The sequence below is a fragment of the Clytia hemisphaerica genome, unplaced genomic scaffold (assembly GCF_902728285.1).
Source record: "Clytia hemisphaerica strain Z4C2 unplaced genomic scaffold, Clytia hemisphaerica genome assembly, whole genome shotgun sequence".
Taxonomy (NCBI): domain Eukaryota; kingdom Metazoa; phylum Cnidaria; class Hydrozoa; order Leptothecata; family Clytiidae; genus Clytia; species Clytia hemisphaerica.
Window position 1 is genome coordinate 400210 of NW_027104500.1, and position 20895 is coordinate 421104.

General features: G+C 35.9%; 3 protein-coding genes across 3 annotated transcripts; 1 reads left to right on the forward strand and 2 right to left on the reverse strand.

Moving 5' to 3' along the window:
• Positions 1–1797: 1797 nt before the first annotated feature.
• Positions 1798–2996, forward strand: LOC136821735 (A disintegrin and metalloproteinase with thrombospondin motifs 18-like). The gene is made up of 2 exons (XM_067077947.1): positions 1798–1925; positions 2421–2996. Exons 1-2 carry the CDS (start codon positions 1808–1810, stop codon positions 2885–2887), a joined length of 585 nt encoding a protein of 194 aa, XP_066934048.1. The 5' UTR covers positions 1798–1807; the 3' UTR covers positions 2888–2996.
• A 2327-nt stretch (positions 2997–5323) lies between these two features.
• LOC136821734 (cap-specific mRNA (nucleoside-2'-O-)-methyltransferase 1-like) lies at positions 5324–8003 on the reverse strand. Its single transcript, XM_067077946.1, has one exon. The coding sequence runs from the start codon at positions 7936–7938 to the stop codon at positions 5437–5439; it is 2502 nt and encodes an 833-aa protein (XP_066934047.1). The 5' UTR covers positions 7939–8003; the 3' UTR covers positions 5324–5436.
• Positions 8004–8265: 262 nt separating this feature from the next.
• On the reverse strand, positions 8266–18319 carry LOC136821791 (FHF complex subunit HOOK interacting protein 2A-like). The gene is made up of 21 exons (XM_067078002.1): positions 18179–18319; positions 17515–17676; positions 17197–17275; positions 16780–16880; positions 16388–16456; positions 16025–16129; positions 15626–15748; positions 14949–15071; positions 14668–14778; positions 14382–14464; positions 14093–14201; positions 13759–13835; positions 13427–13506; positions 12283–13207; positions 11995–12088; positions 11574–11628; positions 11171–11265; positions 10806–10946; positions 10320–10417; positions 9067–9121; positions 8266–8914 (listed from the first exon to the last, which is right to left on the reverse strand). Exons 2-21 carry the CDS (start codon positions 17575–17577, stop codon positions 8846–8848), a joined length of 2655 nt encoding a protein of 884 aa, XP_066934103.1. The 5' UTR covers positions 17578–17676; positions 18179–18319; the 3' UTR covers positions 8266–8845.
• Positions 18320–20895: the final 2576 nt, after the last annotated feature.

A 20895-nucleotide genomic window follows, 5' to 3' on the forward strand; every position in this document is an offset into this window, starting at 1 on the left:
ATTAGTTGTTTATTTTTTATAAAAAAAACGTTTGGAAACCAAAATTTCATGCTCTTGATATATTTTTTTATATTCAAAACTTCGTGAGCAAAAAAAACATCTATTTCATCAAAAAATTCAGTAATTTGGCTAAGAATATTGATGTATGCATAAGCATAGTGATTCTTATAGATAAAGATGCGTTTTTGAGCTGAAAAATTCTTTTTTTTACAAAAATCTGCTTGAGCCATCTTTTAACTACTTTCATGCAAAAAATCAGAGAAACAATGATCCAATAATTCACAAAGACCAAAAAACCCTTTTTTTAGCCGTTTTTTTAGCTGAAATTTACCCAAAAATTTTTCCCCAAAAATCAAGCTCCGTCACATTCGAGGGTTTATAGTTATGCATCTTTGAGCAAAAAATCATAAAGATTGAAAGAGCCGATCTCGAGAAAAGCTAGTACCTAAGTAATTGATAATGTGCTTATAAAAAAATATCGAATTTGGCCAGTTTTTCTATATAAAAACGCCAAGGAACCAAAATTTCATGTCTAAACACACATATTCTTCAAAAGTAAGCCCTCATGAGCAAAAAAAACATCTATCTCATAAAAAATATTGAGTAATTTGACTAAGAAAATTGATGTATGCTTATTAATAGTGATTATTATAGATAAACATGCGTTTTTTGAGCCAACAAATTTTTTTTGCAAAGATCTGCTTGAGTCATCTTTTACCTATGATGGTACCCTACTTTCATACAAAAAATCAGAAAAAATTAATGATCCAATTTTTCACAAAGTCCAAAAAACCCGTTTTTTAGCCGTTTTTTGGCCCAAATTTGCCAAAAAATTTTTTTTTCGAAAATCGGGCTCCGTCACATTTTGGCCACCACCATTTTGCACCTTTGTACCAAAAATCAAAAGATTCCTATGATTCAATCCTGAGAAAAGTTGGTAACAGACGAACGAACGAACGAACGAACGGACGAACGGACGGACGAACGAACACAGGTTAATTTATAGGACCTCTACCCCACCGGGGCAGGTCCAAAAATGATTTTAGTTCCTCCAGCCTCATTTTGAGATTAAAAAATCAAACAATTTTTCAAAGGGTATCTTTGCAAATTTTGCCATTTTCCAGGAGGTATCCACACATTTACAATAGTTTTTCTGACTTGAAAAGGTTCGTCCACCCCCCCCCCTGTATGGTTTTTTAATGGAACAGCCCAATAAGGGAATGAAAATTTTGTGGGAATGAATTAACCTGTAGAAAGTCTCTGCTTAACTACTAAAGGATGGGGAGTTGTAATTTAAGACGAGACAGGTATGTATCCATTGTCTGGCAATTTTGTTGGCCAACTGTTACTCCTAATAATGTTTTGGGTATAATTGCCCCTTCAATATAATAAGTAATAGAATTTCCTACAACCATTTTTTATGTGATTATAGGGCGGGGAGGAGGTGTTAACAAAAATTGGAAACTGTCAGTTTCCCGATGAGACAAGGTGGTAATCGCTTCGCATCGCTAGATTAGGGTGGAGGGCGTTCAAGCCGAAATAATTTAAATTTGATTTCAAGCCGTAATTTAAAATTGATTAAAGCCATACTTTAAAATCCCATTTCTCTCAAGAGACTTTTTTACCCAAATTACGTCACGCCGTATAAATGAGAAGCATAATTCCCTATCATTTATCATTTTTTTGCGAGCACTTAATTTTCATTGTAATGGATGGGGAAAGAAAAGGTTTCCAATCGCCTGACATTTTGAACATGACATATCGATTCCAGATCAATATTATTTTTGCTATAGATTGTGACATTGCAATGGCAAAACGCTCGTACATACCATCCCTCGCGACCAATGCATTTTGTTTGAGTAACCTCAAGAAATGCTTTGAAAAAGAACAGTTGAGCCGACAAAGAAAGTGTTATGAGAAAAAAGGTATGCTGTCAATGTATCAAAAAAATTCTTCCTTTCTCGTTAGAAGTTTTGGGAAGCTCTTCCAAAACATGTGTAAAATACCAGTGTACGACAGACTCAACGAAATTTTGAACAATTTAGTTTCTTCCCACAGCTTACATTGTCAGCACCACGCTCTAATCTAATTGGATTCATCGAATGTGATCGACAGATAATATTCCAATTGACGCGTTGACAAAAAAATTTCAAACCATTACAAGATTTATACACGATTACATTACGAAACAAAACGATTCCTCAAAATTAACGGCACTGGCTTCTTTATGTCGCTGGATCGCTTATCGGCCCTGGCTGGCGAGGGTGTTCACACATAGCAATCAACGTCCCACATGAGATGATTAATAGGCTAATCAAATCCTGCTGTTCCTATCCTATCTTGGTGATCCCTTATCCTCAATATAATCACCCTTAACTAAAAACAAATACAAATGTTTCATTCTTACATTTTTCTTGCAGTGCATGGTGATTGGACAGTTTGGACCACGTGGTCAAGATGTCAACCTATCTGCGGTGGAGCATGGCATCGACGAAGCAGAACTTGCACCAATCCACCTCCTGAGTATACTGGTGACCAATGTCATGGTCCAAGCGATGAATATCGGCCATGCGATATCCCACAAATGAAAGGAACACCCTATAAAGCGAACAATGTTGATATGAGAATGTACGATCGTCAAATTTTAGCTAAATCAGTATCTAAAATTCAATGTGTATTAAAATGTAAACTTAGAAATAATTGTGGTTTATCCGGATTTGTTCCGGATGAGAATGCGGACGGTTCTGGTTACGGAACTTGTTACTCACTGGCCAATAAATCAACAGAAAATGATGGAAATACAGACGGAGATTTGCAAATCTTCAATAAACAGTTACCAATGATACCCGAAAAAAAACAAGATCCGAACCTTGTTGACTTTTGTTGAAGAATGCTTTCTGATAAAATATTCATCAATGTTTATTTTGTGGTATATAAAGAGAAGAGAAATAAACTTATCTAGACTGAAAGGAGAAGAGTAAACCAAAATATTTGGAGAGGATAGATATTCCATTATTGTTCTTTTTACGCCTGCGGTAATCAGAATAATTTTCGGGCCTGTAGGTGGTTAGAGCGTTTTTAGCCAAACTGTTTTACATGCAATCCGGGTCAAAATATATTAAGAATTTTGGTTAATCCCTCCAGGCTATATTCTGAGCCTTATTGGAACATTCTTGAACTTTTGGCTCCCCAGGTCCTCAGGTCCTATCTTTTAGGTCTGAAGTTAAAACTCAGAGCTAAAATTCGACCCTTCCAACCTAAGTTAGAGCGCTTCCAAATTGTTTGTGACTAAAAGATTTCGTGGGAATTTCCCTTTTTTCTCAAAAATTACGACCTTAATTGTAGCAAGCAACAAGTGCTTCAGAAAGACTATCAGCAAATAAAATTTCCTTAAAGTAGTTAATTTGCTTACTTTATAAAGGGGTACCTAACAGATTAAAAAACTGGGCTAAAATCGCTTATTTCATCACCAAAAGCGACAAAAACAGAGTATTTCCAAACTGTATAAAGGACTTGATGTATCCCAGAAAAATATTACATAATTTCAAGGGGTTAGCCCATTTGCTTGCAGAGACATGAGTATTTTAACTACTAACATTACGCCTTAAGTCGCTTTTCCGAGTAAGTTTTTTCTAATCAGTTTAGCAGATGTATCATTGAAGAAGCTCAAACTAAACTTCTTCTTTTTAATTACGAAAAATTCTATGAGATTAGGGTGAAAATTGGCCAAATCGTAAGAATACCCTTAAGAATACCCTCGCCCTCATCCAAAGTACACTATTTTTATAAAACTGGTGAAACTCTAATCTTCGTAGCAATGTACTTAATTTGGATACCCAATAATACTTAAAATATTTTTGTGTTTTTTTTTTTGTGAGCCACAACGTCACTAAACGGTTTTAATACCCACTTTTCCCCTATTTTATTTTACATTTTCAAAATGAATGTGCATCATGTTTATCAATGGGTTTGAATGAAAACAGGTCGAAACACTGAGTAGTTAGATTACCAGCAATGTATACACATAAAGTTTGTACTTACATTTCTCGTTTCCAAGACAGAATGTACATTATTTGAAAGAATTATTGGTTGTCTCGAAGTGCTTGAGGCATGCGGATTTAATTTATTAAGCCGTGCAGTTGTCTTAAATTTCGTTTGATTGTTTTCTCCAGAAAAGCATCCTCGTCTTGTCTCGATAACCCGATAATATTCCTGATGATGAGAGTAAAGCAAGTTTATTTGGGTGAAATTCCACCATTGAATGAAGCCCGAACAAAATAAAAGGTTTCGTACTTGGCAAGAAAAACTTTAAAACTTAAATAATACCAGACGCTACCAGCTACCAATCATCCTCCCCCTGCTTGCTTTGGCCAATTAAATTAAACTTAGGATCAAAGTTCTTACCTAATCAAAAATTGATTGATAAAATTGATTGATAAAAATTTATAACAATCCCATTTTTTGACATTATGGTTGTTTCATTTTGTTTGCCTTTTTACTACTGAAAACAAAAAGTAAAGCACGGTAAAAAGGTTTTTTATGAGTGGCGAATAATTTGAATAATAGCTGGTTGATAAAGAATTTTCTCGTAGAAAAATTTGAAATATCAAAATCCGCATCACTGGGGCTAAAAAATCTTGAACTGATCAAAGTGTCAGAGGAGTAGAGAGAATATCGATTGTTCAGGTAAAAGAGAAATCCGTCTCATAGACTTAAAAAAGTAAAAAAATAAGCTTTACACCCTGGGCCCCGAAAATTCGTTCGTCTAAAGCGTATAAAACCAAGAAGAAGGATATCGCTGGAAATCTTATCTTTAGAATCTCTATTAATAGAAACTTATCTGATGTGGAAACTGAAAAAAAATCTTCGTCCACAAGTAAAATCATTGAAAAAATTGTAATACTAAGACAAAAAAAAACTAATGAAAAACTAGTAGCAAATAGCAATTAAAAACTCTTAAAAATAATATTTCAAAATCACTTTAAACCTCCCCCCTCCAATTTTGACTACTGTAGTACTGTAGATTTGCATCAATTGAGACAACAACCAGTTTCACTCTGTTTAAACAGTTCCACAGTAGCGTAGACAGGAGTGGCGCAAAATTTGTGTAGGAGAGCAGATTTTTATGACACTGTAATTATCTATTCATAATGTAAAAAGATAATTAGAGTGTCATAAAAATCTGCTCGCCTACACAAATTTTGTGCCCCTCCTGTCAACGCTACTGCTCCAACACTTCAAAAAGCAAAACCACTTTATTTGAGTAAATAAAATTTTTCACTGATCCTAAATAGGTGCAAGACAAAAGAAAAGAGATGATTGATTATCTTGGATGTAAAATTTAGCTAAATGAAAAAAATGGCTAAATAAAATGGGTTTAAAAAATACATGAGTAACAACAACGGTAAAAAGTTTCAACCAAACAGTTTTTCCTTTTTAGTTTTTCGACTCGATAAAATCAACAAATGTCTTCCTTGAGATAGAAGAGTTAAGGGCGGACCAGTTCGAAAGACCGGTGCCGTCAGCCCAAAGCCATTGAACTCGTGATTCTGCGCAATATTTAGCGTCAGCGATTGAACTTTTGGCCGGTTCAAAAACTGACTCGTTAGTTTTTCTGTTGTAAAAGTAAAAACGTTTTGAAGACTTGCTGTACTGTAAATGCCACGGATCTTTCACTCGACGAATCATGTAAACACCATTTGGAACGAAATATTTCTGATCGTTGAAAATACAAGCTAGCCTTCGCTCCATGCGTGGTTTCATCGTTTTCTCCTCCAGGCTTTCTAGACAGTCATTGAGCTCAGTGAGCGGATGATAATCTTTGACACGCAGTTTAATGATATCTGAACGGCATGGTTTAGATAGAGCCTTAATGAAATTGCGAATGATTTTCAATCGATCGCTCATCGGCTTATCGCCAATGTAGTCGTCTCCCAGCTGTAGGGCGTCGATGATGTGAACGCCCATCACTTTACGTTGACCACGCCCGTCGCCCTTCAATTCGTAAACAAACTCGACATCCAAAATAGTGTGGCGGGGTAACTCAAAATTCATATTGTCGACTCTTTTGAAAGTGGGAGCAGAATTTTTTGCGGGATTCCATTGATAAATTGAATAACGCCCCAAACTAAACAAATAGAAGCGCTCCCCACCAGAAAAGGTCCATTTATAATCATGTATACTCTTCATGGCGGATAGGATATCTTGAGAAAGCGGTTTCGGCCGAGTGCTCAACATCTTAGCGGATGAATAATTAATGATTTTCTCAAACTGGTTATCTGGGTCACGGTTTGATGGATTGGATCTAGCGGCGGTTGGGACTTTCCAGGCTTCTAAGCACTGTTTACGTACTTCAGCTTGATTTGCACCAACCAGATTTGTATTTTGGACGTAAGTTGCAAGCTTTTTCAATCCAAGGATTTGCCGTGCGCCGATTTCGTTGTTGGAATTGTAGATGTATTGGAAAAACGGCTCGTCGTCTTTTATAATATCGACAGGGACGACCTCTCCTATGTCGATATTACTACCTTTCAAGCGGTTAATCTTGCAATTCAGCTCAAACATATAATCATGAATGGATGAGACATCTTTTCGATATTTCTGACAAACAATGTACCGCTCACTATTTGCAGGTCGGCTGGTGACGGGTTTGAAAATACACACTTTCTCGAACGCACGGTACATGAGATAAACGAGACCAATGCTAAACGGGGTAAACAAGTCAAAGAGTTTACAAACAAAATGTCCACCTTCTCTCAAGATGGAAAGAGCACAAATAAACTGACACAAGTATAATTGTTTGGATAAGATCTCTTGTATGTTTTCGTTCCCTTCGACGGAAAACCCTCCATCGGCCATTACGAAATGTACCCCTTTATTATCGGTGTTTTGCATAACGTAAGAACGGAACTCGCGTAAATTATCTTCGCGAAAAATATCACCATCTCCGTCATATCCCTTCACGCCGTAATGACAATCGAAAGATTCAGGCGTTCCTGCTTTGAAATCGTCAAGTTTAAAATCGTTCGCCCCTTCCGCCTTTAGCGTGAAACCGAATCCTTTAGAACGCCATTTACGGCGCCAAAGCACGTACTCTGAGAAGCCTCCAGGGCCGGCGCATATGTCAGCGAAATATAACAAAGAGGAGGGATTCTTTTCATCAAAATCATGGTGCGATGTGAACATATCATCAAATGAGGCGTCCATTTCCGCCATTTTCATTGCCGCCCGATTCTGAAATATAGCACCACGAATAGTTTCATAAGGGTTAGCTCTTGTACGGGCTCTCAAGAACTCGGAATGACCCAAATGATCAAAAACACTTTTACTGGCAAGTACACCTTTTAAAATTTCTGCTTCACAGAATTGAAACTCATCGTCTATAGTTTCTTTGCGAGCAGACATGTTAGTCCATTGATACATATCGTCCAAAGCAGGCGCAGGGCTGGTATTGGTAGGTATCCATTGAGGGTCTTGTTTGATCATGACTTCCTCATCTTCTTCCCAAGTAGAATTAGTTTTCCCATCCAAACCTTGTAATCTTAGACCCAAACCACGTCGTCCACGTTGGTTCGATGCTTCAATAATCTCGGTTCGACCGGTCTCATTTTTACCAAGACCACGCCCTTTTTTGTATCCCATCTTAGACATCATTCGTAGAGCAATGTCACTGTATTTCGACAGTGTTTCGTCAGGTGTTGGATTCTCACCTGCGCTGGTCGCATCATCGGTAGTGCTATATGTTGCTTTCTTACTTTTGACGGTGGATTGACTGGTGGAAGATTCACTTTCGCTTTCACTTGATGAACCTGATGATGAGTCAGCATTATCTCCACTCGTTGCGCTGGTAGTGGAGGATAACCGCCTCTTGCGTTGCTGTTGGTTACTGCCACCGCCTCCACCACTGGTGCGCCCTCCACTGGTGAAGTTGGAATACATCTTGTGTTCGTAGTTCTATTTGTTTTATATTTTTTCTTTATTGCTGAAAAATATGATCAATATGTTAGCACGATGTCAAGGAGGAAACCTAGGTTTTAAGGGTTAGAATAAGGGAAATAAAATTATAAGCAAAGGTGGTCGAGTCCTTTAAAGCAAGGCAAAAGTAGCATTATTCAAAGCTTAACAGGCCAAAATACTGCTTGATAGATTTCCTAAAAGCGTCTAACTTTCTAACTTCTCACCTGAAATATCTTTATTTAATCCTAGCACGGTGTACTGTATTCTGAAATACAGCACACTTTTTACAAGAAAGTAAGAAAGGAAACAGACATTATACCTCAAGAACGAGGTTGAAAATATATTCACCTATAAAAATACAATATTTTAAAAAAGAACAAAAAGAAGGAACTAAGTTGACTATACAACTGGAAAGACAATACGAATTCATTGGCCTTAATTGACTGCCTTACTCAGATTCGGTATAAACTTCGAATAATTACTTGGACTGTGCTAAGTGAAACAAAATCTATAAAAAAATGCTTTAATATATTGAGATTAAACTAATGATAATTTTTGTTAAATAATACAAATTCGAAAATACATATAACATTAAAGTATATTAAATTGATTGATTTAATAAGTAGTAAATCTTATAAAAAACTTGGCATTTCCGAGTCCGTAAGAAACAGCGGAAAAGTATACCATGAAAAACTGCACATGTAAAAGTTTGGTACCTTTTACACCGTGCACCATAATAAGGATGATCTCGCGTAGTCGGAAATGTTCTTAATCTTAGGACTTTTTTCGCATAACAAATGAATTTATAATCCTATTCTGACAGCGCCTAATTATACAGTTTAAAAAAGTGTAAAAAACAATTCTTTAAAAAATATGCGTCATCTTATTGTTAAAAGAAGTTATCTTCATTTTGATTAAACTCCATAGTTGAGCTGACGAAAGCGATAGCTGCTAGCTCCTGAAAGAAGAATTTATAGGTTTACAGGACTCTGTATTAATCCTTATAATAAACAGAACGACGCTTACAAGAGGGTGACATTTAATGGGGAAATACTGTAGCAAATTATGAGAAATGAAAATAAGAAAATAAGGACCAAAATCATATCATACCTTGCAAAATTCTTCATAGACGATGATGCCATCCAAAAACATCTGATCTGGAATACTAGAGAATGAAAAAAAAAAATTGAAAATAAACGAATTAGACATGTAATCAATAACAATATTATTTCTCAAACGTTTGAAGTTCAAAGAGAGTCTAAATGTCTGTGGTAGATGGGTAACAATACATGGACGTAATTAGAGACTCGTGCAAAGAAGAACGAATACAAAAAAGTTTTTCAAAGGATCAGGGGGGTCAGGGTCCAGGATACCAACCCAGGGCCCAAAAACCTGACTTTTCGAGATTTGAAAGTAGTAGACACCACCACCCCCTAAATTGGTATCAATACCAACTTGAAAACTCAAATTTTCTAAAAAAGGGGGGACCCACCCCCCTAAATTGGTATCGATACCAACATGAAAATCCTGATTTTCTGAAAAAGGGGGGACCCACCCCCTAAATTGGTATCGATACGAACTTGAAAATCCCGATTTTTCTGAAAAAGGGGGACCCACCCACCCCCTAAATTGGCAATCAGTAAAAATGCAACAAGTTATATGCATAGGATACTGCATACAAGGGACGCTAAACAAAATCTGTGGATGTTTTTATTCAAAGAATATTATAACACAACGTAAATTAAGTTTCTTGAACTAAATAGGCAAAATGTATCAAATTCATTAAACTAGTTTATCAACTAGTTTTATGAAGATAAAAGACTCAGATAAAAAGCTAGATAAAAACTCATTGTATTAGGCACGCCTAGAGTCTTTGTAACATAGCCTATACGATGAACGTTATGTACAGAAAAATGTTATCACGACTAAAAAAGTTCTCAGATCTGCTAGGACTGATTCAGTTTATTCGACTCTAGTTTTGAATGAATTTTGGTTGATTGAAAGGATTGAGAGCAGCAATAGTTAAATAAAAATTTAATTTCAATTATATAATGAAGAATGCTTATGAAATCAGGGTATAGTGTAAACGATCAATTAAATTTTTATACTTACATTATACAAGTCAGTCAGATACCAATTTCAAATTCAACAAAAATTAAAAAAAGGGGGACCAACCCCCTCATTTTGGTATCGATATCAACTTAAAGATTCTATAATTTTCAAAAAAAGGGGGACCCACCCCCTCATTTTGGTATCAATACCAACTTGACTTTTTGAAATTTGAAAAAAAAATTGACACCACCCCCCGGCCCTGGGTTTGGTATCTGGATCCTGACCCCCCCCCTGAAAGGATGACAACTTACTCGGTAGTGTCCTGCACTTTTTCAGCCATCAAATTTTTACGTGCTAACGAAAGGTTTTGTAGGTTACGTACACCCCGTGTTTTGACATCCTGGCACACCTGTACAAGAAATGAATTTGGTTGAATTCTGTGCATGGTTCTTTAGGATCACTGTCAGTTAAGGGTTGATTACGAAAACCTGGTGTTGAACATGATTTTAAATAAACATCATGTTTAAAAATGTCAGATGCCAAATACTATGTTTCTCCTGCTATTTCAGTCAAATTACTCGATTGGATATCTTTTTCAATCCAATGTCCAATGCCCAACGCGAGAATGAACACAATTCGAGGAGTGACCAAGTTAAATTCTCTGAATCTGAAATTTTAATTCCAGCGAGTTAGTCTTATTTCTGTCCCATTCTGGTTATTAAAGCTTCTTCAAAATCGCTAATGCCAGGGTAGTATGATCTATGGCATTATCAAATATGTAAAACTTTTTTCCTCACCTTGAGCAGAATGCGGTGGAGAGTGAAAACAGAATCTTTAACGACACCAGAAGTGTCAACCAAAAACTCGTGTAAGAATGGATGGCGGAATTGACACAGTAAGGATAAAATGCCAGTCACTTCAAGGTTGATTTCGTAAGGCTGAAAGGCAACGTCAAAATTACGTAAAGCGGCTGGAAAGTTTTGTAGAATTCACAGGCAAAACCAAGTTCAATGTAAAAGTACGTCTCATAAGCGGAAAGAAGTTGAATATACAATAAAATCATGATCATGATATCATAGTAACTATACGTACTCTAGAGCTAGATGACAAGCATAAATATGAGTTTTTCAAATCATTTAGATAACAGACTATAACAACGTACCTGGTCTAACATTCGTTCTAGACGACGAAAAATGGTGTTCAAAAATGCTCCCTCGTAAAATGCCTCTTCTTCTTTTTCATCATCGGTGATGGCTTCTGTCAAATGAATGGTATTCATGAAATGTATCACTGCAATGTTTTCGACATCACACAATAGAACCAACTGCTGATTGGTTGTAAGTGACGTAAAATCAGTCAATACGTCACTTGCAACCAATCAGCTGTTGGGTTTATGATGTAATGTTAGAAGACATTGCAAGGTGCATATCATGAATTGATTATTGTCAAGACTACCTACCCTGGTGTTACTCTATGAATAAAGAATCAAGTCTTTTCTCTAGTCTTACCTCACAAGACACAATCCTTATTCTAAAGTAGCTTTTTCAAACGTTTTAATAATTTACCTTTTAACGCAGTTGGCCAGTCGTACAACCTTGTTTGCTTGCTTCTCTGGTCACACTGAAATAAACAGCATTGTAATTGATTCAAGTCTGGGTGTTGCAGAAAGCTTTCTCATACAGCACAAAGTATCTTTCAAGAAGGTCAAACCACGTGGTAGAAAATGCTATTATCCGTTAAAGTGATAGTGAAGGCGAGAAAATATATATGCGCGAAGTTTCAGCCGTAACGGCGGTATACGGAAACAAACGGCGGTAGAGTTATGAAGAAACCTTGAAACTCTACAGGCTGTAAACTATTTTCGGCAAAAAACCTGTTTTCGAATCGTCTTCGGCTTTGGAATTAATACTTAGATAGATTTGTCTTAGACTATAGCATACTCTAACCACGTTGGCGAGAGAGGTTTTTCACATTTATTGCACCAACCTGTCTGTGTGCTTCCCGCAAATAACTATCATAACCGGTTTCCGTGGTGCTACCACCTGACGTACGCAAAGTTTCTGGTAGAAGTAAAAGAAATCTAGAAACGAAGAAAAAAGGTAACTTGATAATTAATATACGAGAAGATTTTCAAGTAATTTCAGCAATTGAATGCGACAAAAAAATGCCCGACAGTGGCTGTTGAGAATATAAAATTTTTAAAGAACTTTCTTTGATTTTTTGCCCTATTGTTTTAGACCCTATAAAAGTAGTAATGTAAGATTTCCTTCATACCCGTTGACTGCTTTCTCGACTTTTCGTTTGTTGAATCCTTTGGGACTGTTCAAATAATCCAGCGTTTCTTCTTCTATATTATTAATCGAGGCACCATGAAGTTCATCTATCCCCTCTTCAACTTCTAAATCGTTTGATTGATCGAGCAAACTCGCTGCTGATTCGTCTAAGGACTGTTCAGTCTCGCTGGTGCTTTTTAGTTCTGTATTTTCATTTTGTTCTGTAATTTGTGCTGTGTCTTGACTGTTATTTTCTTCTCCAGTCTCCATTGTTTCGACTGATCGAGTATTATTATTAGAGTTGTCAACTTTTAAAGGGGATGCTTCATCGGAAGTATTCTCAGCTGTTTGCTCAGATGAGGTGTTTATAATATTTGAACTACTCGTTTCATTCACAATGGCCTCTATATGTTCGTTTGATTTTTCTTCAGAAATGTTCTCAATGCTTGCTATTGTGGCGTTTAGTTCTCCCTCCCCGGTGTCAACTACTTTGGAATCAGTTGATTCATTGTCATATGTATCACTACTAAATTCTGTGTCTGGAATTTTTTCATCGTTTTTGGGAGATACTTCCGTAATGGTATCTCCTATAATTCCTATAATAGGTGCAGTTTCAGATTTAGCTCCAGTATCGATTTTCTTTGATGACGTAGTACTACTTATCGATGAAGTTCTTGTTGTAGATTTACTTTTTATTCGTCTAAAATCTAAATAATTCCTGGTTTGAAAGTTTCGAACGACTAGCGTATCGATGATTGGTTGATAGGCTAGTTTCAACAACCCTTGGAAAAGTCTTAATGTTTCGACAGCTAGCTGGTCAGATAGATGGTTGATCCGTTGAATTAATAAGCGCCTCAGTTTGTGAGGACTTTGATGGTCTGGTATTTCAGGGGACATCTCGTTGCCCAGCAGAATTATCGCAAATTCTAAACAAAAAAAAAATTTAGATTGACATTTATATAGGATTAAATAAGGATTAGAATTTTAATGTAGTTCAACATCAAGAACCCTTATAATTCAAAAGAAATTGTCAATTACAAGGACAAAAATTCAAAATCATTAATGAGGTATGCCTTATAACCTCAAAAATAGTGAATGTTATGAGCGATTTCCTTACTATTTCACCCTCTAGTTATAAATCTTACCTTGTGCTAAAGTTGGTGAAGACACAAGTTTCAAGCAACGCGTCAATATAGCTGTTACAGTGATTGCACACGGCTCTGACCTAAAAACGGAAAACAGATCTACACACTGAGCTTTTTATAAACCCCGGAAGGATTTTTCTCAATCTCAGCCAAGGAAAACTTTTGAGAGTTTTTTTTGAAAGTAGTAGTACCCTTGCGTTTACTCGTCTACAGCTCATCTACTTTTCCTTGCATATTTGTGATATGTAGCGCTGATTGACGTTAGGCAAATTTCTAACACTTCAATGTCTTTTTTGTGGGTAACACTTGATTTAGAAATCTAAAAAACTTACGCTTGAGAAAGGCCAGAATCGATGGCAGTCAAAATGAATCTTTCACGTATAGCTTGTGCAAGAGATTTCGAGACCATCTGAAAGAAGTAGAATAAAGGAAAAAAATAAAACATTAAATTAATGATTATCAAGAAGTGCAGACATTTTACAAGATTGAAGATCAAAGACAAAGCTGAGTTGTTTTCATTATTTTGATATGAATAAATTGAAAGAGACAAAAAAGTTGTTACACAAGCTACCAAAACTAGCATAAGAGCGTTCAGCAGTGTAGCCTAGCCGCAAATCGATACAATCTGTTTGAAATCAAGTCATTAAGCATCATTTGAATTCATACCGGGTGAGCTTCAATACTCAATTGATTGACATAGTCAAGCCATGATAGAAAAGCTGTCAATTGGCGTTTGCCAAGAAAATCTGTCCCATATTGATCATCATGGTCGAACCTATACAATAAACAACGAAATGTATTAAATATATACGAGTTCAAAATATCCTTAACTAAGAAGTGAAAAAAGAAAAAAGGACAAAAGAGATAGAGAGCGTTAGAAATCTTTTGAGTGGAATAGTCAGTATACTGGTAGCATTTGTAGCAATTGTGAAGATAGAAAGGTTAAAGATGGTACCCCCAAGTTGCATTTGATTGGTTTATATCAGCTGGATCCAACACTTGTGGCAAGCAACGGAATAATTTTGAAAGCTGATCTGCCTAAACGTAAAAAAAGAACTAAAAATAAAAATCAAGTTCTTGAAAACTTCTATTAATCTTAGATACCGGGCAACATAAAGAAGCTGACAAAAACGTTTGCAGACCTTAACCGACATCAAATGCAAGTCAAATGAATTGCTTGGTATATTCAATTTCGCTTCCAATTATGATAATTCGGATTCATAGACGAAAGTGTTTCTTACCATACGCTCACAGAAGGCAGTATAAAGCACAATCACACTGGCTGCAGTATCTTCCAATATGGATGTCACCAGCAGTAGACCCTCACAGGCTTTGATAGCTACTCTACTATCCTAAAAATCAAAGAGAAACATGATATGTGAACATCAAAGAATATAATATATTTTGCAGCAAAACATGTAACATCTGTATTTGCCTGCAAATCTACTTGCTTTTAAAAGTAGGGCCTTTTTTATTTTTTCTATTTATAAACAAAGTCAATTGACATTGAAGTTATACATACCTCACTTTTAGTGAGAACCAATAGAGAATCTACCAAGCTATATTCAGGTTTCTCCCGATCACTACCCATACTGCCACCTGGAGAGAGGGGTGGAGACGCCCCCTGTTCTGTACTTGTTGGTTTCTATGAAAGAAAAGAGCATAATAAAAGAAAAAGAATAAAACAAAAACTAATAAGATTAGAATATTGAAAAACTCAATACATTAGGAAACAAGTTTGTAAGAAAATGTAGTTTGTGTTTATCTGATTTTGATTGTTTTTTTATAATACATGTTATTTTTTTATAAGCAAGTGTATGCCCCTTGGCCAGGCTCGAGTATGCTTAAGCTTTCAAAGCATCCAGACATAGAATATGCTTATTATATGCTTAAGAATTATTATGCTTTTGATTCACCCAACCAAATTTTTTAGTAAAATCTTTAAAATGTTGTTAATATTCGATTCAAAAAGCATTTAAATTTTTGAGCAGTGGAATGTGGCTAGCCGTGGAATGTCTTTTTTTACTTGACCACTTGCAAACCTTTTTGAATAGAAAGAGATTGACTACTTGAAAAATATTTCAGGCTAGCGTATATGCTTATGTTATGCTTAGGAAATCTGCAAATCTGAGCCTTCATATGCTTATAAGCGTTATGCTTATAAAAAAAAAAACATGTAGATGAAATGATACTACTTACCTCGAGAAAGAAGCTAACCAAATAAGAGTCTTGCTTCAGTTTTGATGAGACTTGCAGTAGAAATTGGACTTCTTCTGTTTCAGTGGGTCCTGCTTTTACATTTCCACAACAACGTATCAATTTCTACAAGTGGAAATTTAGTTTGATTTTAATTTTACTTGTGAGAAGGGAGTGTTTTATCATGATCTCCTGAACTCGCATCAAGATATTTTATTACCAAACTATAGTTGAATTCCCTGGAATATACTACTCAACTGTTCATTCATTCCCAAATCAATACTTACATTGCGTGATTTGTGTATCTCATAGAATTTTCTTCTATTTAATCAACTTGTTTGGTTATTCCACACATTTCAAGTTACGTAACCACACACAACAAGGACAAAAAAGAAAACTTACATTGATTGGTTTGTGAACATTGACGTGAGGCAACAACTTTTGTTTCAGCTTCCCAAGCAGTTTCGTAAAAAATATCAAAACATATCGCTTCATACCAGGTGGACACTAAACAAATAAAAGTAAATAAAGTAGGATGTTTCAGATTATTTATTCACTCTTCTTTTTCTTGCAAACATCAGAAATAAATTTACCTTAAACCCATTATATATAACCTAATTGTGAGGACTATTTCTTAAAAAGAGCCCTTAGAAGAGACTTCTACACATATTTATTACGATTACTAATTCACACACCTATCATTTTGGAGCACATTTTCTGTGCAAAAATAAATAGGATTAAGGTATTAAAGAGCTGTGTCCTTACATCAGCTTTTCCAAGAGTTTGCATTGTTTCCAAGATTTTGTGTTGTAGCATAAATTCCATTGCTGGACCCTAGAAAAAAAATATCAAATAAATTATGAAAATTGATATTCCTGTTTACTTTCAAAAGACAAAAGATAATTTTGCCAACAACACTTTATGCAGTTCCACTGTAAAAGGCCAGATAGTCTCTAGATTCTGAGTAGTACAGTGACAGAGAGAGAAAGACTAGCCATCCTAGAAATTTACATAGCCTAGGAAATAAATCATAGGCTATGAACCTACCTTTGAATGATCTGATATTCTTAGTCATATTGCTTTTTGAATGATTGATCACAAAAACAGTTTCCTAACAGCCTAAGTCCATTTAAAAAAATTGGTTTCTTTATACATACTGCACTGGATATTCCATTTTCATGTTCTTCAATTTTTAAAACTTCAATCATTTGCTCCAGATGGTTTGGTATTGTTGTGTTTTCAACTGCAATACGCTCATCTATAAATTTTCACAATTTGATTTTCAACGTTATCTGTATATATGGAGTTTGTTGTCATCTTGTACAGGCCGCTGAGGTAATGTCGCCTGACTGTCTTGAATGACAGTCAGCCTGTCCCAAGCCAGGATAAAGACAGAGGGACCCAGAGAGGACTAATTACCCTTTCATTATAACATCGTCTCTCTAAGAGGAAAAAGAATTCGGCCATTCTGTGTTGTTTGTAGATCTGACAGGAGAAAACATTTGATTTTCATACTATATATACTAATAATAATCACATTCACATTTTTTTGTAATAAAACAAATCTTTGTTACCTTCTGTGTCCAAGAAGAACTGTGTAACACATTTCCAATGATAGCGGAATTGTTCAAGTAATGTCATCTCTGGTGCAAACTATGAATCAATTAGAACAATGTTTATCAATAACATGTAATATCTGTATTCAGTAAGATAAAATCAAGGATAAGTGGTTATTGTTAAGAATTAGTCAGGGTTTTTCATTTTTGAAGATATATAAGGAGTAGGCTTGGGTAGAATAGACATTCTGAAGTGGAGAAGATTTTGGTTTATTCCCCTGAAAATCTTCTTCACACAAAAAGTTTTGTTTGTAGAATGAAAAAAGAAAGTCTTACTGCTTCCACCGCATTGGACAGCATTGAGGTGAACCGGGACAACATCTTCTTGCTTCGCTTCATCGAGATGAAAATTTAAACGTAGCAGCTCTTCTAGGACTTTCATGAATGTGTATCATAAAGCAAACACTAATTTTTATTTTAAAATAATTGATTGAGTTACTAAAAGTGAAAGAAAGTAAAATAGTATAAATGTAACTTTTGAGCTTGAAAGAGTATGATATAATCATCACTCCTACAAGGAGTTGACTCTGTGCTCAAAAACACAAGAGAGCTGTGTCATATATTAAATTAATCAACCAATCATGGGTGATCATTTTGTTCTCACAAGAGCTCGAAGTGTGACCAACATTGCCACCTAAGATAATGTTTGGTATTTATACTTCACTTCCACACCCAATACGCCCCTCATAATGTGAATCTCCTAAGTACATAAAAATTCTTCCAGCTGATACTGGAAAATCAATTGGCATATTGCTTTAGATGTTTGGGTTAGACAGGGAGAAATTTGGGCTGGACATTCTCCAACAGTTATTTCAATCTAGCTTTGTTCTGTTGAGGCAATAAGCTGGTATTAACATAAAATCAGATTGTCATTATTTTCTGCACACCTCACCGAGGCTCTAAACTAAAGGGAAGTGTGAAAATAAATGATCTGACCTACCATAATTTGGTAAATATTGACACCCCAAATTTTTCTGGTCCACCGGCAAAGTGAAAATTTTCTTTGTTGTCACCAGATTGCACTTTTTTGAACATTTTGACCTTTTTGCAATAGTGGGTGAATTGCGCCAAATCTGTACCCTGGTTTTGTAAACAAGACAAACTGTACCTTCAAATTGCCATAGAAGTAGATGTGTTAGGTATTAGAACATGAGTTTTTGTAAATTTGAATACTGTGGCAGAAGGACTAAGTCATTTTTTGATACTTTGTTTTGTCTTTGAAATATTAGCAAAAATCTGTGGCATATGCCTGTCTTTCATCCAATCAATTTTAAATTTGGCTTTCTAAATTCTTGTCAATTTTATATAAAAGCATTACTCTATAATGGAGGTATATGCCATTTTCTTAAACTAAATTTGAGTTATAACTGAAAATATGTGACGGACAGGACACAATGTTTACAAAGTTGAATTTGGCACAAGATGCTTATTTATTCAAGAACTTAGGATGCAATTGTTACTCTCGTTATAGACACTAATGAAATACTAATAAAGAGATATAAAGTTAATAAATGGAATCGCCGTTATTGCTGATCAAGTGGATGATCTAGGTGATTCTTTTGGTCAAGTGTTTGGATGCTGTGAAAGACGGATCCTGTTTGACAGATACGTGTGGATGCTGTGGAAGACAGATCCTGTGATATTTATGTTGTGTTGATGTGGATGCTGTACCCGACAGATCCAATCACGATTGTTTTACATAGACTGTTCCTGTTGATATTTGTTATTGTTAATATTTGTTCCTGTTGGTATGTGGCTTCCTGTTATCATATCATGGCGTTATTGCAGCACGCATCCCAGTGGCTTTGATCTATCTCTTGGAGAAGAACGCTGATATCTGGTGAGTCAATTATTTACTATTCAACATTAGCAGAGGAAAATGTCAAAGTCAATTCCACCACTAGAGTTCTCTGAGTCCATAGGTTGGACAGACTACAAGAAGGAGATAAAAATATGGCAAGCCTCAACAACATTGGATGATGAAAAACAGGGACCTTACTTGTATTTATCGTTGAAAGGCAAAACAAGAGAAGCAGCTTTAGAGCTGGATATTGATAAGATTAAAGGCAAAGATGGTGTTGACCTTATCCTACAATGGCTTGATGAATTGTACTTGGAAGATACCACTAAAACAGCATATCTTGCATATCAAAACTTTGAGACTTTTAAACGACCAGAAACCATGACGATGAAAGATTACCTTGTATAATTTGAGCAATTATACACAAAGATCAAAGATCATCAGATGGTGCTACCTGATGGAGTTTTGGCTTACCGAGTTTTGAATTCTGCGAATCTCTCAAACGAGCAAATGACTCTTTGCCGTGCTTCCATGAACGACTTGAAATACGATGACATGGTCAAGCAACTAAAACGATTGTTTGCTGATGCCATCACGTCCACTCCAGTGGGTATGCAAGCACAAGCCAAAGAAGAGCCCATCTTTTTCAATGAGAATAATGGTGATACCAGTTCCATATATTACGGCGATTCCAGGAGACGAACTTGGTATCGAGGAAATAGAGGTTGAGGAAGAGGAAATTACTATCAACAAAGGAGAGGTGGAAGTGATGACAAAGGTATAATGAATCCAGTTGACCGTGATGGAAATGTCACAAGATGTCGAATCTGTGATAGCAAATTTCATTGGCATCAAGATTGTACCGTGAAGTCAAAAGGTGCAGATAAAATAACTCTATTTCAGGCTAAAGATATCAATAATGAAGAAACAAAGGTTTTTGTTGGGGAAACACTTAATTGTGCTGTTCTTGATTCGGGATGCTCCCAAACAGTATGCGGGAAGAACTGGTTGAAGTGTTTCCAAGAAAGTCTTGATGATGAAATGTTTGTCACTGAAAAGCCATCTTTTGCTACTTTCAAGTTTGGAAATGGAGGTCCAGTTCAATCGTTAAAGAAAGTTTCACTGCCAGTAAGAATTGGGCATCAAGAGATTGACCTAGAAGCTGATATTGTCGACACTGATATTCCACTACTTCTATCCGAAAGCGCAATGAAAAAGTCATCCACAGTAATAGATTTCAACAAAGACACAGCAGTCATGTTTGGGGAAGAGCAAAAACTAATCAAAACAACATCTAGCCATTACGCAATACCTCTCACAAAGGAAAGAAAGATCATTGAAGACAGCTCTAATGAAGAAATGGAAACTGTCTTTGCCTGTGTCAATACCTGCTCCTTCTGAAAATGAAATCGTAAAACTTCACAGTCGATTTGGTCATTGTCATGAGAGTCGTCTGATGAGATTGATTGATTCTTCAAAAATTTGGAACGATTCTAAGCAGGTTTCAAGAATGGTAAAGGAAGTCTCAGAGAATTGCGACGTGTGCAAAAGATACAAGAAGAGGAAGTTGAAACCGATTGTTAGCATTCCCCTGGCATCAGAATTCAACCAAACAGTTGCAATGGATTTGATCACACATGAACAAGGTGTTTGGGTTCTACACTTGATTGACCTGTTTGCCTGCGTAAGGAGATCTAAAAAGCAAGATGTTATGGTGGACGAAATTTTGAAAATTTGGATCAGTTACTTTGGACAGCCACGAAAGTTCTTAGCAGATAATGGAGGAGAATTCTCCATTGAGGAATACAAAGAAATGTACAAAATGTTCAATCGAAGAAGCAAAGACAGCTGCCATG

Bases quoted from the DNA above. Each gene is read 5' to 3' on its own strand.
- LOC136821735 (XM_067077947.1), top strand. From the start codon at position 1,808: ATGGCAAAACGCTCGTACATACCATCCCTCGCGACCAATGCATTTTGT. The intron at 1,926-2,420 runs GTATGCTGTCAA...TTTTTCTTGCAG, and splicing joins AAAGTGTTATGAGAAAAAAG to TGCATGGTGATTGGACAGTT.
- LOC136821734 (XM_067077946.1), bottom strand. From the start codon at position 7,938: ATGTATTCCAACTTCACCAGTGGAGGGCGCACCAGTGGTGGAGGCGGT.
- LOC136821791 (XM_067078002.1), bottom strand. From the start codon at position 17,577: ATGAAGCGAAGCAAGAAGATGTTGTCCCGGTTCACCTCAATGCTGTCC. The intron at 14,202-14,381 runs GTACCATCTTTA...TTTATTGTATAG, and splicing joins CAATCAAATGCAACTTGGGG to GTTCGACCATGATGATCAAT. The intron at 9,122-10,319 runs GTAAGTTGTCAT...TTCATTCTCTAG, and splicing joins AAAGTGCAGGACACTACCGA to TATTCCAGATCAGATGTTTT.